At 37.6% G+C, this 16,642-nt stretch overlaps 1 protein-coding gene across 2 annotated transcripts in view; it reads right to left on the bottom strand.

The window, feature by feature from the left end:
• Positions 1-1,309: 1,309 nt before the first annotated feature.
• Positions 1,310-16,642, bottom strand: part of LOC117318598 — a 78,431-nt gene continuing 63,098 nt past the window's right edge. For both annotated transcript variants that reach the window (XM_033873562.1, XM_033873563.1), the window contains 2 exons: positions 9,868-10,575; positions 1,310-3,142 (listed from right to left, as the gene is read on the bottom strand). In XM_033873562.1, the coding sequence (XP_033729453.1) occupies positions 2,955-3,142; positions 9,868-10,575 (896 nt within the window). In that variant the 3' untranslated portion in view covers positions 1,310-2,954. The remainder of the gene's footprint in view (positions 3,143-9,867; positions 10,576-16,642) is intronic.

The following is a 16,642-nucleotide window of genomic DNA, read 5'->3' as shown; positions in this document are numbered from 1 at the left end:
ACAACTGCTAATTCCAATAGAAATGACACAAATGATAGTCAAAAATATGATTTCCTTATGACAACAGTGAAGGGTACCTCCTCCTTAGGAGCAAAAATGAGACCCCAGGGTCATGAAATTCACAATTTTGGTAAAGCACCTTAATTAAGACTCTTCCATCTGTGAAAAGTATTTGATTCTATCTTATTTGCGTCTTGAGAAGATTTTTTAATTTTCAACTAATATGACCCTTTTTGGCCCCGCCCATCAGCCCCTTGGAGTCTGTCAAGGCCAACATGTGCATACCATCAAACTGTCATCCCATGCCGATAATGTTAACCAAGTAAGAATGAATTCCAATAGAAATGAAACAAATGATACTCAAAAATGTTATTTTCCTATATAAACTATAGCAAAGTTGACCCCCTCCCCAGGGGCAAACACGAGACCCCAGGGTCATGAAAATCACAATTTTGGTAAAGCATCTTAAGACCTTTCTATCTGTGAGTATTTGATTCTACCATATCTGGAAGTTGAGAATAAGATTTTTGAAATTTAAGTCAATTTGACTCTTTTTGGCCCCGCCTTTCAGGCCCCTTGGGGGTAGAGAGTAGATACCATATAATTCACAATTTTGGTTGACCATTGGCCATGGAAGCTTCTTGCCAAATTTCATTCAATTTGGTTCAGCGGTTTCGGAGAAGAACGGACGACGGACAACGACGGACAAAAGGCGATTAGAATAAGGTCACTTGAGACTTTGTCTCAGGTGACCTAAGAATAACAGTTTAAAGGCAATACAAATATTTGAATAATTAATTGTAATGCATACCAAATCCCACAGAAATTAGTCAATAAATGTAGGACATTTCCGTACAAACGTTCATGTTAGACAGTTGATCATTATACCATACGATAATACCCCTGTCAAATTTGCCAAACATATAAAATATAGATAAGTCATTTTACAGATTGTTGTACATACAAATGTTGCTAAATTATGCCTTACAAGCGAAAACCAAATTTCTCAACTACAAAAATCAGTTATGCTTTATCAACATATTTTAACTAAATCCAATAATGTCCATTGAGTAATATTCTTATTCTTGTCTTGTAAGCATAACAAAAGCAATACATGCATACTTAATTTCACAAAATACAGACAAGTACTTCTGATTAAGAAGAGGGACCATCTCAGGATCACTGAAGCTAGCCAAGTTTGAGCTGAATATGCCACTGGTGGAAATTGAGAATTTTGAAAAAGGTGTTGTTCAAGAAAACCATGATCATGTTACACAATGGCCGCCGTGGCTGCAATGTCAAAGTTTTAATAAGGTTGAGCACTTTGTTGGCTTCCATTCCTTAACAGCCTCACCAATTTCCATCTGGAACTGGAGAAGTTTAAAATGTATTTTGCAAGATGGGTGCTATGGCGGATTTTGGACTGTCCCGAAAAATAACAACACCTTTATCAATACCATCCCAGAATCATTTCAGATAAGAGCGAGCTGAATCCCATTGGTGGAATTGAGAAGATTGAAATGTGAAAAGTTTATGCACGGCGCATGGCTGACGGTGCATGGGGGACGACGGCGGACGAAGCAAGTTGGTTATAGGTCAACTTAAACCTCCGGGTCAGATGATAATAAACAGACATTTTTTTAAACATATATATTGATACTGTGTTAATGATTGTATTATAGTTTACATTAATATAGTAAATATACAGGTACCTAAAAGGAGCCCAAAGTATAAGTATGTTCTATGAAATAACTGTATAATCGGTTTATTGTGACAAGGTTTAATACACTCACAACCTATTAAAATGATACTTTGCTATGCAAGGTAAAAAGAACATATCTATCAATTTTAAATTAATGTAAACATTAAATAATAATAAAAATCGGGTGTTCAAATAAAGATGTGGAACATCAGTACATGATCTCATACGACTATGGAATGGAAGGATTTTAAATATGTATCAATATTTATGTAGAAGTCAGGTAAATGTTTTACCAAAATATGAAATGTTCATAGCAAATTTCAACTTCTATGTCGATCATCTGTCTAATACCTTGTACATATGTATATGGATGTTTTGCTGTTACAAGACCGGGTGTAATGGTTAGAAGGAGGGAAGGTGTAAAATACATTTGGTAGATCATTTACCAAAGTTATTGTGTCACCAACACCATTCAAGGAATATGTTTTATCTTCAGATAGCAAATGTCATCAAAATGATTTTAGTCCAGATGATTGAAGATATGCTTTTAAGCTTATGATTGTGCATTATCTGCCTATGACATACATTGTATGATAATATCTTAATTTCATGTAAATTACCTAAAATCGACTGCATTTTCTTCCATGAAGAAAATAAAATAGATAAAAAAATAACAACGGCTGAAATAATAAAACACTTTATGCCTAATTGTTATCCAACTGTGGTGTATAAAAATAATATATTAGTTCATGCTAATAAGAAAAAATTTCAGCCAATTTGAAATGCCTTCATACTTGTTCAAATACAAGTGTATATCTAAAGATGATATTGTTTAAGCTAATGGTAAAAGTCCACATACAAAATAAGAATATTTTTTGTTGAATCTTTATATTGGAACATTAAAGGTTGTAATAACATATAAAAGGCAGGCACTTCTGAAAAGCGTAAAGCTGCAAGCGTGACAGTGTGGAGATTATATATAAGGGCTCGCCGTTGCATAACATTCCAAACTCGGACATTCAAAACAATGCAAAGAAAATCAGTACGAATGTGTTTATCGAGTTTACTCATCCATAAACTTGGAATTCAAGCTAATGTTTGGAGAAATAATCACACCCACCATCAAGTCTTTATATTGGTTCCCATAAAATATATTTTCTACATTTTCATTCTTTCATCTTAAAAATTCCTTTCTATTGAAGTGTTTAAGGATTGCTCAAAACTTCAATCCTGTGTGAAGTACTTGTAGCTATTAAACCACAGTTTCCGTGTGTGTTATCTTTGAATCAAAGATTTGCAATAAAAATTGTACTTCATTAGGTCCACCCACGAGAAATATTGTCCTCAGTGTTGATTTAGAGCTTTGCTTGGCTGCAAACTTCTCCACCTCTTCTATACAAATCTCCCACACCTTTTCAGTTTGACCATGTTGAAGTGTACCTGTCATAATAAAAAAATGAATACAGCAATTAAGTATTTACTATTATCGAGTGGTGTTTCATTCAATAACTTTGAAAAATAAATCATTTTTTAAGCATTGATGTCATTTTTTTTTAGTTTCATCGGGGTATGAAACAAATTTTGTTTTCAAACTGTAGCGGATTCTTACAGAAGTTTGCAAACAAAATTTGTTTCATACCCCGATGAAACTAAAACAAAATGACATCAACGCTTATAATTAATTTTTGAAGATGATTTTCTAATTTAAAACATGTTTTATGTACAATTTTACTGGTTTTAAATGGGATTCTTTTTTCTCAAATCAATACGCAACGTCAATTGTATTAATTGTGACTTCATATTTTTTGCGCCATTCTCGGAATTTCTTTCATAGAAGAATGAAAAGAATTTTTCGACCAATCACATTTGAGTATTTACCATGTAAAAGAAAAATTAATTATAATCATATGAATTAAAGAAACATATTACAACACTACCAACATGATGTTCACTTAAGCACCTTACTGTACTACATCAAAAGGACATTCCACTACAGTGTTACATACCTAGCTATCAGTAACAAGATATTTTAATTGGTCTTGAAGAACCATCGTTCAGATAACAACAGGCCCATGGTCACATGATCTCTGAAATATTTCAGTCAATTTGCCCCCTTTTGATCCCGACCATCAGCCTCTAGGGGTCAGTCTGGCCAACTTGTGCATACCTGTACCTTCTAACCAGGATTGTATTATTTCCAATGGAAGTAATTCTCCCAGAGGAAAATGTGAAAATTTGACACCATGCCGAGTCATAAAATTCACAATTTTTGTAATCTTCAGAGCTTTTTTTTTTTATCTATGTGATTATATCATATCGTGGTATTAAGAAAAAGACTTGAAATTTCTGCCAATTAGCCCCAGGTGGTCAGTCAGGGTCAATGTGTGCATGCCATCAAACTTTCATCTTATTAAATCATAAGTTTGAATGAATTTCGATAGAAATTCAACAAAGCTGATATCCCTTTATAAATTATAACAACGTTTAGTTCCTCCCAATGGGGAAAATGTGAAACCACATTGTCATGAAATTCACAATTTTGGTAAAGCACCTTAAGAAAGCATCTGTCCATTCTACTCTATCTGCCTCCTGAGTAGAAAAGTATTGATATTTCAGTTACTTTTTTTTATATAAAATATAATTGCCTGATGATGTTAATGGCCAAATTGTTGTAATGCAGGCATTAAGGATTAGAGTCTTAAAGCAAAAGTTCAGCTAAGTTCCTATATTGTCGTGGGGGTTGAACCAGCCTCATTTATATAAACTATGATTGCTCTACCCCAAATTATGTTTCATACCAAATTTGGCTGTAATCCACAAAGGCGTCATGAAGGAGAGCTATGATAAGTGCTTTTAGAGCAAAATTTCACTTTTTACGGCCTTAAATTACGATTGCACTCTCCCTATTATGTTCCATTCCTAATTTGGCTGAAATCCACTCCGGCAATAAGAAGGTATAGTGTTTTAGAACAAAATTTCGGCAAAGTTCCCCTTTAAGGAAATGCAATCCATCTGTACAAAGTGGTCGAACCAACTTTATTTACCGGTATATATACATCATGACCGTCCGAAAGATAACACCTTGCAACTTCATATGACACTGTCATTAAACTGACTCACTTTCAGACATTTAGACATAGTTATGCATTTATAAAACAAGAGATCCTAGAGGGATCTTGGCGCCCACCATTGAATGATCTTTATAGGTTCCATGTCAGATTGATCTTTTCTCTTTTTTTCCCTTCCTCTTACTAATCTGTATAAATTGAGAAACATCCCTCCAGTGCTTTTTAAACAAGGGAAACTTATATATGAAATTTGAGATAATGGTTGTCTGTCGACAATGTTTTCAGATTGGTCTAAAAATGCAATACAACTGACCAAGGAGAACCTACATATGAAATTTGAGAAAGATCCCTTCAGTACTTCCTCAGAAATAGCGATAACAAACTTCAATTGTCAAAATCCAAGATGGCTGCCTGTTGGCCATGTTTTTTTCCGATTGGTCCCAAAATGCAATATGCATAACTAGGCACCAAAGGGAACCTACATATGAAATTTGAGAAAGATCCCTTCAGTACTTTCTCAGAAATAGCGATAACAAACTTCAATTGTCAAAATCCAAGATGGCTGCCTGTCGGCCATCTTGTTTTCCGATCGGTCCCAAAATGCAATATGCATAATTAGGCACCAAAGGGAACCTACATATGAAATTTGAGAAAGATCCCTTCAGTACTTCCTCAGAAATAGCGATAACAAACTTCAATTGTCAAAATCAAAGATGGCTGCCTGTCGGTCATGTTGTTTTTCGATCGGTCCCAAAATGCAATATGCATAACTAGGCACCAAAGGGAACCTACATATGAAATTTGAGAAAGATCCCTTCAGTACTTTCTGAGAAATAGCGATAACAAACTTTAATTGTCAAAATCCAAGATGGCTGCCTGTCGGCCATGTTGTTTTCCGATCGGTCCCAAAATGCAATATGCATAACTAGGCACCAAAGGGAACATACATATGAAATTTGAGAAAGATCCCTTCAGTACTTCCTCAGAAATAGCGATAACAAACTTTAATTGTCAAAATCCAAGATGGCTGCCTGTCGGCCATCTTGTTATCCGATCGGTCCCAAAATGCAATATGCATAACTTTTCAGTTTGACCATGTTGAAGTGTACCTGTCATAATAAAAAAATGAATACAGCAATTAAGTATTTACTATTATCGAGTGGTGTTTCATTCAATAACTTTGAAAAATAAATCATTTTTTAAGCATTGATGTCATTTTTTTGTAGTTTCATCGGGGTATGAAACAAATTTTGTTTTCAAACTGTAGCGGATTCTTACAGAAGTTTGCAAACAAAATTTGTTTCATACCCCGATGAAACTAAAACAAAATGACATCAACGCTTATAATTAATTTTTGAAGATGATTTTCTAATTTAAAACATGTTTTATGTACAATTTTACTGGTTTTAAATGGGATTCTTTTTTCTCAAATCAATACGCAACGTCAATTGTATTAATTGTGACTTCATATTTTTTGCGCCATTCTCGGAATTTCTTTCATAGAAGAATGAAAAGAATTTTTCGACCAATCACATTTGAGTATTTACCATGTAAAAGAAAAATTAATTATAATCATATGAATTAAAGAAACATATTACAACACTACCAACATGATGTTCACTTAAGCACCTTACTGTACCACATCAGGAGGACATTCCACTACAGTGTTGCATACCTAGCTATTAGTAACAAGATATTTTAAATGGTCTTGAAGAGCCATGGTTCAGATAAAAAGAGGCCCATGGTCACATGAGTTCTGAAACATTTCAGTCAGTTTCCCTCTTTTTGATCGATATCCCGACCATTAGCCTCTATGGGTCAATCAGGTAAACTGTGCATACCCGTACCTTCTAACCAGGATTGTATTATTTCCAATGGAAGTAATTCTCCCAGAGGAAAATGTGAAAATTTGACACTATGCCGAGTCATAAAATTCACAATTTTTTTTAATCTTCAGAGCTTTCAATCTAGGTGATTATATCATATCATGGTATTAAAAAGAAGACTTAAATTTTCTGCTAATTACCCCAGGTCAGTGAGGGTCAATTTGTGCATGCCATCAAACTTTCATCTTATTTAATAATAAGTTTGAATGAATTCCGATAGGAATTCAACAAAGCTGATATCCCTAATTAAACTGTACTAAAGTTTACTCCCTCTCGATGGAGAAAATGTGAAACTACATAGTCTTGAAATTCACAACTTTGGTAAAGCACCTTAAGAAAGCATCTGTCCATTCTACTCTATCTGCCTCCTGAGTAGAAAAGTATTGATATTTCAGTTACTTTTTTTATATAAAATATAATTGTTTAATGATGTTAACGGCCAACTAGTGGTAATCCAGGCAATAAGGAGTAGAGCTTTAAAGCAAAATTTCAGCTAAGTTCCTATATTGTCGTGGGGGTTGAACCAGCCTCATTTATATAAACTATGATTGCTCTACCCCAATTATGTTTCAGACCAAATTTAGCTGTAATCCACAAAGGCGTCATGAAGGAGAGCTATGATAAGTAATTTAGAGCAAAATTTCAGCAAAGTTCCATTTTTACGGCCTTAAATTACAATTGCACACTCCCCCAATTATGTTTCATACCAAATTTGGCTGAAATCCACTCCGGCATTTAGAAGGATTAGTGTTTTAGAACAAAATTTCAGTAAACCCGTTTAAGGAAATGCAATCCATCTGTACAAAGTGGTCGAACCAACTTTATTTACCGGTATATATACATCATGACCGTCCGAAAGATAACACCTTGCAACTTCATATGACACTGTTATTAAACTGACTCACTTTCTGACATTTAGACATAGTTATGCATTTATAAAACAAGAGATCCTAGAGGGATCTTGGCGCCCACCATTGAATGATCTTTATAGGTTCCATGTCAGATTGATCTTTTCTCTTTTTTTCCCTTCCTCTTACTAATCTGTATAAATTGAGAAACATCCCTCCAGTGCTTTTTAAACAAGGGAAACTTATATATGAAATTTGAGATAATGGTTGTCTGTCGACAATGTTTTCAGATTGGTCTAAAAATGCAATACAACTGACCAAGGAGAACCTACATATGAAATTTGAGAAAGATCCCTTCAGTACTTCCTCAGAAATAGCGATAACAAACTTCAATTGTCAAAATCCAAGATGGCTGCCTGTTGGCCATGTTTTTTTCCGATTGGTCCCAAAATGCAATATGCATAACTAGGCACCAAAGGGAACCTACATATGAAATTTGAGAAAGATCCCTTCAGTACTTTCTCAGAAATAGCGATAACAAACTTCAATTGTCAAAATCCAAGATGGCTGCCTGTCGGCCATCTTGTTTTCCGATCGGTCCCAAAATGCAATATGCATAATTAGGCACCAAAGGGAACCTACATATGAAATTTGAGAAAGATCCCTTCAGTACTTCCTCAGAAATAGCGATAACAAACTTCAATTGTCAAAATCAAAGATGGCTGCCTGTCGGTCATGTTGTTTTTCGATCGGTCCCAAAATGCAATATGCATAACTAGGCACCAAAGGGAACCTACATATGAAATTTGAGAAAGATCCCTTCAGTACTTTCTGAGAAATAGCGATAACAAACTTTAATTGTCAAAATCCAAGATGGCTGCCTGTCGGCCATGTTGTTTTCCGATCGGTCCCAAAATGCAATATGCATAACTAGGCACCAAAGGGAACATACATATGAAATTTGAGAAAGATCCCTTCAGTACTTCCTCAGAAATAGCGATAACAAACTTTAATTGTCAAAATCCAAGATGGCTGCCTGTCGGCCATCTTGTTATCCGATCGGTCCCAAAATGCAATATGCATAACTAGGCACCAAAGGGAACCTACATATGAAATTTGAGAAAGATCCCTTCAGTACTTCCTCAGAAATAGCGATAACAAACTTCAATTGTCAAAATCCAAGATGGCTGCCTGTTGGCCATGTTGCTTTTCGATCGGTCCCAAAATGCAATATGCATAACTAGGCACCAAAGGGAACCTACATATGAAATTTGAGAAAGATCCCTTCAATACTTTCTCAGAAATAGCGATAACAAACTTCAATTGTCAAAATCCAAGATGGCTGCCTGTCGGCCATGTTGTTTTCCGATCGGTCCCAAAATGCAATATGCATAACTAGGCACCAAGGGGAACCTACATATGAAATTTGAGAAAGATCCCATCAGTAGTTTCTCAGAAATAGCGATAACAAGAATTGTTTACGGACGGAGGGACGGACGGAGGGACGGACGGACAGACGACGGACCACGGACACAGGGCGATTTGAATAGCCCACCATCTGATGATGGTGGGCTAAAAAATAAATGATGTTTGTATCACCAGATACAAGCAATATGTACGTAATTGTTAGATGTGGACAGGACCCATGGAACACACCATAGTGAGCTACAAAATCCCAATCCTCATATGAAAATAAGGATCTTATATCAAATTCCATTTCAAAAGGGAATACATATACGGAAAGTTTATTACATAACTAAGATATTTTGTTAACACTGGTGAAGCATTGGGAGCATTACACAATTTATATATAAATTGTTTTTAGTAAACAGATAACAGGTTAGTGTGATGCAATAGAAATGGCCTAACAACATCAAAGTCTAGGCTTAGGCTCTTATGTAGAATTCAATTTAAAGTTTAAAACATGAATTGGTTTGTTTGGTTTGTTTTTGTTTAACGTCCTATTAACAGCCAAGGTCATTTAAGGACGTGTCAGGTTTTGGAGGTGGAGGAAAGCCGGAGTACCCGGAGAAAAACCAACGGCTTACGGTCAGTACCAGGCAACTGCCCCACGTACATTGTAGGTTTCGAACTCGCAACCCAGAGGTGGAGGGCTAGTGTTAAAGTGTCGGGACACCTTAACCACTCGGCCACCGCGGCCCCTATTAAAACATGAAATGACAAGCTAGAGCCTAAGGATACTATTAGACAAAGTTGAATGATTCTTATGGACCTCATATTATTCGTTTTGTCTATTTTCTAAGCAGTTTTATATGAATTATTTTGTTGAAAGCTTTGCAAAATCTTTCCTGAAACATATATTGTATGTTAACACTTCTAGTTACATGTACATCATTACATACCTGATGCAAAAGATGGTAGAACAATAGACTCCAGTTTCTTTTCATCCACTTTTTGGAGCACTCTGGATATGCATGCTCTGATGTTGTCAGTAAAACCCTCGAATAACTCAGCTTTTCCAGATATGTCTTTATCTGCAACGGGTCCTATCACATGGAATACATGCCTAACATTTTGTATTGCCCCTGCACCAGTACAAACAACATCTGAAATCTGATATTTCTTTTTATTCTTCCGCAACTTGTCTATTTCCTTCTTGTACTCTTCACCTGCTGCTTTTGCAATTTCCCTAGCAACAAATCGCTTACTTTGAAACATTTCATCCTCTATACTTACAAGAGCTGATGCTTGTGCGTTAACATATGTTCCTTTCACGATACACACATTCAGCTTTTCAGATAGCATGCATGTTCTACCAGTTTCAGATTTTGCCATCCACCGGGGGTAATTAGATAGGTTTGTATACAATCCTGATACACAGGGAGCACCAGATACATGTTGTGAGCTTCTTCCTCTGGTAGTCACTGGTGGGGTAGTGTGATTCCACTCCTTGGCCTGCAGAAGCTCATCCTTGATCTTTTTCAGAATATCAGAGTTTTGGTCAACGATGTGGATTTGTTTCAATGAAGATTTCCTGTACTTTTCAGAAAATAGCTTCACAGCGTCACTGAATGCAGCAGCCACATCATCCGATTTACCTTCTCCATATCCTATAAAGAAATGGTATGGAAATATTATATATTAGCAAATGTAACTAGAACTGTAAGCCAATGGCTTACTAATACTCTGCGATCTCTGTTATTCTTTAACACTCCTGTACACCACATCTGATGAAAATCATACAATATCTAAATTTCAACCAATCAGGTACCACCATTTCCTTATAACAGCATGGTTGTCATGGCAATAAAACCTATCTATATAGTGCTATATACATACCAAATTTGAACAAGAGGCCCAGAGGGCCTGTATCGCTCACCTTGTTTCATGAAATATGAAACAAGAATGTTGCTTCAGTATATTTGTCGCTGGTATTGCTATGTCAATATATATCATAAGCAATTTATATGGGTACATGTACATCGGTTTTATTTTAATACTAAAAATGCCAAAAAGTGCATTTTAGTTTCAGAAAAGATCTTGTTTAGACTAATTGACCCCTTTTGACCCTGCCCTCTGCCCTTGGGGGGGGGGGTCAGCTCCTTCCTTTATACAAATTTGAATCCCTACCCCTATAGGATGCTACCAGTAAAACCATTGCTAAATTTCAGAGAATTATTTGTTTAAATTGACCCCTTTTGGCCCCACCCCTTAGCCCCCTGGCGGCCTGGGTCAACCCCAACATTTGTACAATTTTGAATCCCCACCCCATAACCATGCTACCATACAAATGTGAGTAATATCCATTGCTTAGTTTCAGAGAAGAAGTTGTTTAAACAAATTGACCAATTTTGGCCCCACCTCTCAGGCCCCTTGGGGTTTAGCCCCACCATTTGTACAATTTTGAATCTCCACCCCATAGGGATGCTACCAGGCAAATATGAGTGATATCCATTGCTTAGTTTCAGAGCAGAAGTCGTTTATATCAATTCTGCAAAACTGACCCCTTTTGGCCCCGCCCCTCAGCCCCCAGGGGGTTGGCCCCGTCATTTGTACAATTTCGAATTCCTACCCCAAGGTGATGCTACCAGTAAAATATGAGAGATATCCATTGTTTGGTTCCAGAGAAGAAGTCAATTATATGAATATAGCCTGATTGACCACATTTGGCCCCGCCCCTCAAGCCCCTGAGGGAACAGCCCCATCATTTGTACAATTTTGAATCCCCCCCCCCCCCCCCCCCCCCCCCCCATAGTGATGATACCAGGCAAATATGAGCGATATCAATTGCTCGGTTTCAGAGAAGAAGTCGTTTATATCAATATAGCTATATTGACCACATTTGGCCCCGCCCCTCAGGCCCCTGGGGAAACAGCCCCATCATTTGTACAATTTTGAATCCTCACCCCATAGTGATGCTACCAGGCAAATATGAGCGATATCCATTGCTCGGTTTCAGAGAAGAAGTCGTTTATATCAATATAGCCAAATTGACCACATTTGGCCCCGCCCCTCAGGCCCCTGGGGGGCCAGTCCCATCATTTGTACAATTTTGAATCCTCACCCCATAGTGATGCTACCAGGCAAATATGAGCGATATCCATTGCTTGGTTTCAGAGAAGCAGTCGTTTATATCAATATAGCCCAATTGACCCCTTTTGGCCCCGCCCCTCAGGCCCCTGGGGGGCCAGCCCCATCATTTGTACAATTTTGAATCCTCACCCCATAGTGATGCTACCAGGCAAATATGAGCGATATCCATTGCTCGGTTTCAGAGAAGAAGTCGTTTATATCAATATAGCAAAATTGACCCCTTTTGGCCCGGCCCCTAAAGCCCCTGGGGGGCCAGCCCCATCATCTGTACAATTTTGAGTCCCCTTCCTATAGGGATGCTTCTGACCAAATTTGATCAAATTTTGATCAGCGGTTTTGAAGAAGAAGTCAATTGTTGACAGACGGACGGACGACGGACGCCACGGTATGGCATAAGCTCACCTTGGTCCTTCGGACCAGGTGAGCTAACAAAATCAGACAATATCTAAATTTTGGCCAATCAGAGGTCTGGATTGTGTTACCATGGTGATAATTTTGGAAACATCTAATGTGTCAAATTGCATGCTTTGTTTACTTACAACATTTGACCAAAGATAAATAAAATTGGCCAAATGCAATATGACTGATGAGTTATAGCTCTTTATCGGAAATCTGTTAATTGTCACCGTTTCCATAGCAACCAAACTTTTGAGAAAAAATGTAACATGCATATTACTTGTATGAAGTTTCATTGAAATTGGCCCAGCAGGTTAGGAGGAGTTGTCCGGACAATTTGTTTTCTACAGAAAACCTGTTTATAGTGACCGGGTACCATATATAGCAAAAATAATTTTGAGGGAAAGGGGGAATAGCATATGCACATGAACTCGAAGCACAATGCATTAGTACACTGGCAGGATGCATTTACATGTATATGTCAAACCAATTTGGTAGTGAAGGAGTAGCGTTTTGAAATAAAAAATGTTCCACACAGCACACAACGATGGTCAGAAGGATGTAACAAAACAAGAGTAACACCATATTTTGTAACAAGGATGGATGGTTAGACAGACAGAAGGAAGGCTGAACAGCTAGATGGCCGGATGGCTAGATGGAAGGATGGATGGACAACTTGGCGGACGGACAGAACAACAACCACAGACAGCTGGATAGCTTGAAAGTGATTACTTACAGACCACCTGTAGCCTCTGATACGGGCCCTAATAAGCACAACTACGAACCAAATCGAACCTACATAATAATGAAGTTCCAGAAAAATCTGTTCATACTTTTTCAGAAATAGTGATGAAAACTTCAGCTGTCTAAATCCAAGACCTGCACCTGGTGGCCATTTTGTTATCTGGATCAGTCATTATTTTTTTTTTTTGCTATAATTCCCTATTGGACCCGTTTCTCCTTCCTGTCCTTCGTTTATAAAAACTTGAACTCATTTGCCAAATAATGCTCCATACCAAATTTCATCAAAATCCATTCAGGACTAGTAGGGATTTAAATGATTTACCTAAATTTCCTATATTTGGCTCCAGACCCAGGGGAGCTACACCCTCCGTTTATACAACGTGATCTTAAATAAGGTATTCAGGACTAGAAGGGATACAAGAGGCCCAGGGGCCTTAACGGTCATCTGACTCTAAATTAAAAACCTTATATAATTGTAGTATGTATTCTCTGTAGCAAGTATATAGTGGCACCGTTTGCCATGGTGGCCATCTTGGATTTCTGACTGACCCAATAAATAACAACACTTGGTAAGGACCATCTCAGGATCATTTCTGGTAAGTTAGGGCTGAATCCCACTGATGGAATTTGAGAAGAAGTTTGAAATAGGTGTTGTTCAGGAAAACCATGATTGCACAATCAAGTTACAAAATGGCCACCATTGCTGCCATTTCAAAGTTTTTACGAGGCCGAAAAAATAACAACACTATGTTGGCTCGTCTTCCTTGACATCCTCACCCATTTCAAGCTCAATGGCACCAATGGAACTGGAGAAGAAGTTTAAAATGTGATTTTCAAGATGGCTGCAATGGCAGCCATCTTGGATTTCAGACCAACCCAAAAAATAACAACACTTGGTCGGCATCATATCAGGATCATTTCAGGCAAGTTTCAGCTCAATAGCACAGGTGGAACTTGAGAAGAAGTTTAAAATGTGTTTTTCAAGATGGCGGCTATGGCGGCCATCTTGGATTTCAGACCAACCCGAAAAATAACAACACTTGGTCAGGATCATATCAGGATCATTTCAGGCAAGTTTCAGCTTAATAGCACAGATGGAACTGGAGAAGAAGTTTAAAATGTGTTTTTCAAGATGGCGGCCATCTTGGGATTTCGGACCGACCCGAGAAATAACAACACTTGGTCGGCATCAAATCAGGATCATTTCAGGCGAATTTCAGCCCAATAGCACTGGTGGAACTTGAGAAGAAGTTTAAAATGTGTTTTTTCAAGATGGCGACTATGGCGGCCATCTTGGATTTCGGACCGACCCGAAAAATAACAACACTTAGTCTGCATCATATCAGGATCATTTCAGGCAAATTTCCGCCCAATAGCACTGGTGGAACTTGAGAAGTTTAAAATGTGTTTTTCAAGATGGCGGCTATGGCGGCCATCTTGGATTTTGGACCAACCCGAAAAATAACAACACTTGGTCAGGACCATCTCGGGATCATTTCTGGCAAGTTTCAGCTCAATAGCACTGGTGGAACATGAGAAGAAGTTTAAAATGTGTTTTCAAAATGGCAGCCATCTTGGATTTCAGACCGACCCGAAAAATAACAACACTTGGTCAGGGCCATCTCAGGCAAGTTTCAGCTCAATCCCACTGGTGGAACTTGAGAAGAAGTTTGAAATGTGAAAAGTTTACGCACGGCGCACGGCGGACAACGACGGACAAAGCATGATGACCATAGGTCATCCTGACCTTTCGGGTCAGATGACCTAATAAAGGCTTTACCTAAATTTCCCTTATCGGGCCCCAGTCCTCCAGCCTCATGGGGCCACACCCTCCTTTTATACAACATTCCATTTCCTTTGCCCAATAATGATCCAGAACAAAATTCATCAAAACACATTCAGGCATTCAGGACTAGTATGGGTGGCCAGAATAAATATTTATACAAACTCTGCTCCCCTTCTTCCAAGGATGTTCCTGACCAAATTAGGTTCAAATAAATTCATAATTTTATGCCAAGTAGCGATTTAAAGGACTAACCTCTATTTTCCCTAAGGGGCCCTGCCCCTCTGCAGAAATTTTCCTACAACAGAAACAGGGTCCGATAAAAGGACCCATTCCCCTAAGAAAATCTCATGAAAATTCCCAATTTGCCACTGAACAATTCCCAATTTTGAAGTCACCTTTGAATGATTAAGTTTTATATAAAAAGACCTATATTAAGGCAATTTAAAAAAATAGAAAACAGCTATAGATAACAAAATGAATTCAAAAATAATATAAAGGCAATATTTTCAAAGAAAAACAGAAATTTGTATGAATTTCGCTATTTCTTATTTTTCCCAACGCGTAGAAATTTCCAATTCAAAGGACATTGGATCCAGTTGAAAAATTATAGGAAAATCTCTGCTCTGGCCCCTGTTTGCACAAAAACTCTGTTCCCCCTCCCCAAAAGAAGTTCCTGACCAAATTTGGTTAAAGTCGGATAAGTGGTTTAAAACTAAATGTAATAGCATTTTAAAGACAAGAGATCCCAGAGGCATCTTGGCGCCCAACATTGAATGATCTTTAAAGGTTTCATGTCAGATTGATCTTCTCTCTATTTTTCCCTTCCTCTTATTAATCTGTGTAAATTCAGAAACATCCCTCTAGTACTTTTCAAACAAGGGGAACTTATATATGAAATTTGAGATTTAGTGATAACAGCTGACTGTCGACTGTGTTGTTTTCAGATTGGTCCCAAAATGCAATACGACGGACAAAGGGGAACCTACATATGAAATTTGAGAAAGATCCCTTCAGTACCTTCTGTAAAAAAGTGATAACAAACTTCAATTGTCAAAAAACAAAATGGCTGGCTGTCAGCCATGTTGTTTTCAGATTGGTTCCAAAATGCAATATGCATAACTAGGGACCAAGGGGCACCTACATATGAAATTTCAGAAAGATCCCTTTAGCACTTTCTGAGAAATAGCGATAACAAACTTCAATTGTCAAAATCCAAGATGGCTGTCTGTCGGCCATGTTGTAATCCGACTGGTTCCAAAATGCAATATGCATAACTAGGGACCAAGGGGCACCTACATGTGAAATTTCAGAAAGATCCCTTTAGTACTTTCTGAGAAATACTTTCTGAGAAATAGCTATGACAAACTTCAATTGTCAAAATCCAAGATGGCTGTCTGTCGGCCATGTTGTAATCCGACTGGTTCCAAAATGCAATATGCATAACTAGGGACCAAGGGGCACCTACATATGAAATTTCAGAAAGATCCCCTCAGTACTTTCTTAGAAATAGCGATAACAAACTTCAATTGTCAAAATCCAAGATGGTTGCCTGTCGGCCCTGTTGTTTTCCGATCGGTTCCAAAATGCAATATGCATAACTACAGACCAAGGGGTACCTACATCTGAAATTTCAGAAAGATCCCTTAAGCACTTTCTGA

Source organism: Pecten maximus, unplaced genomic scaffold (genome assembly GCF_902652985.1).
Source record: "Pecten maximus unplaced genomic scaffold, xPecMax1.1, whole genome shotgun sequence".
Classification (NCBI taxonomy): domain Eukaryota; kingdom Metazoa; phylum Mollusca; class Bivalvia; order Pectinida; family Pectinidae; genus Pecten; species Pecten maximus.
The sequence above is the reverse complement of the archived record's forward strand: the minus strand, read 5'-3'. Positions and strand labels throughout refer to the sequence as shown.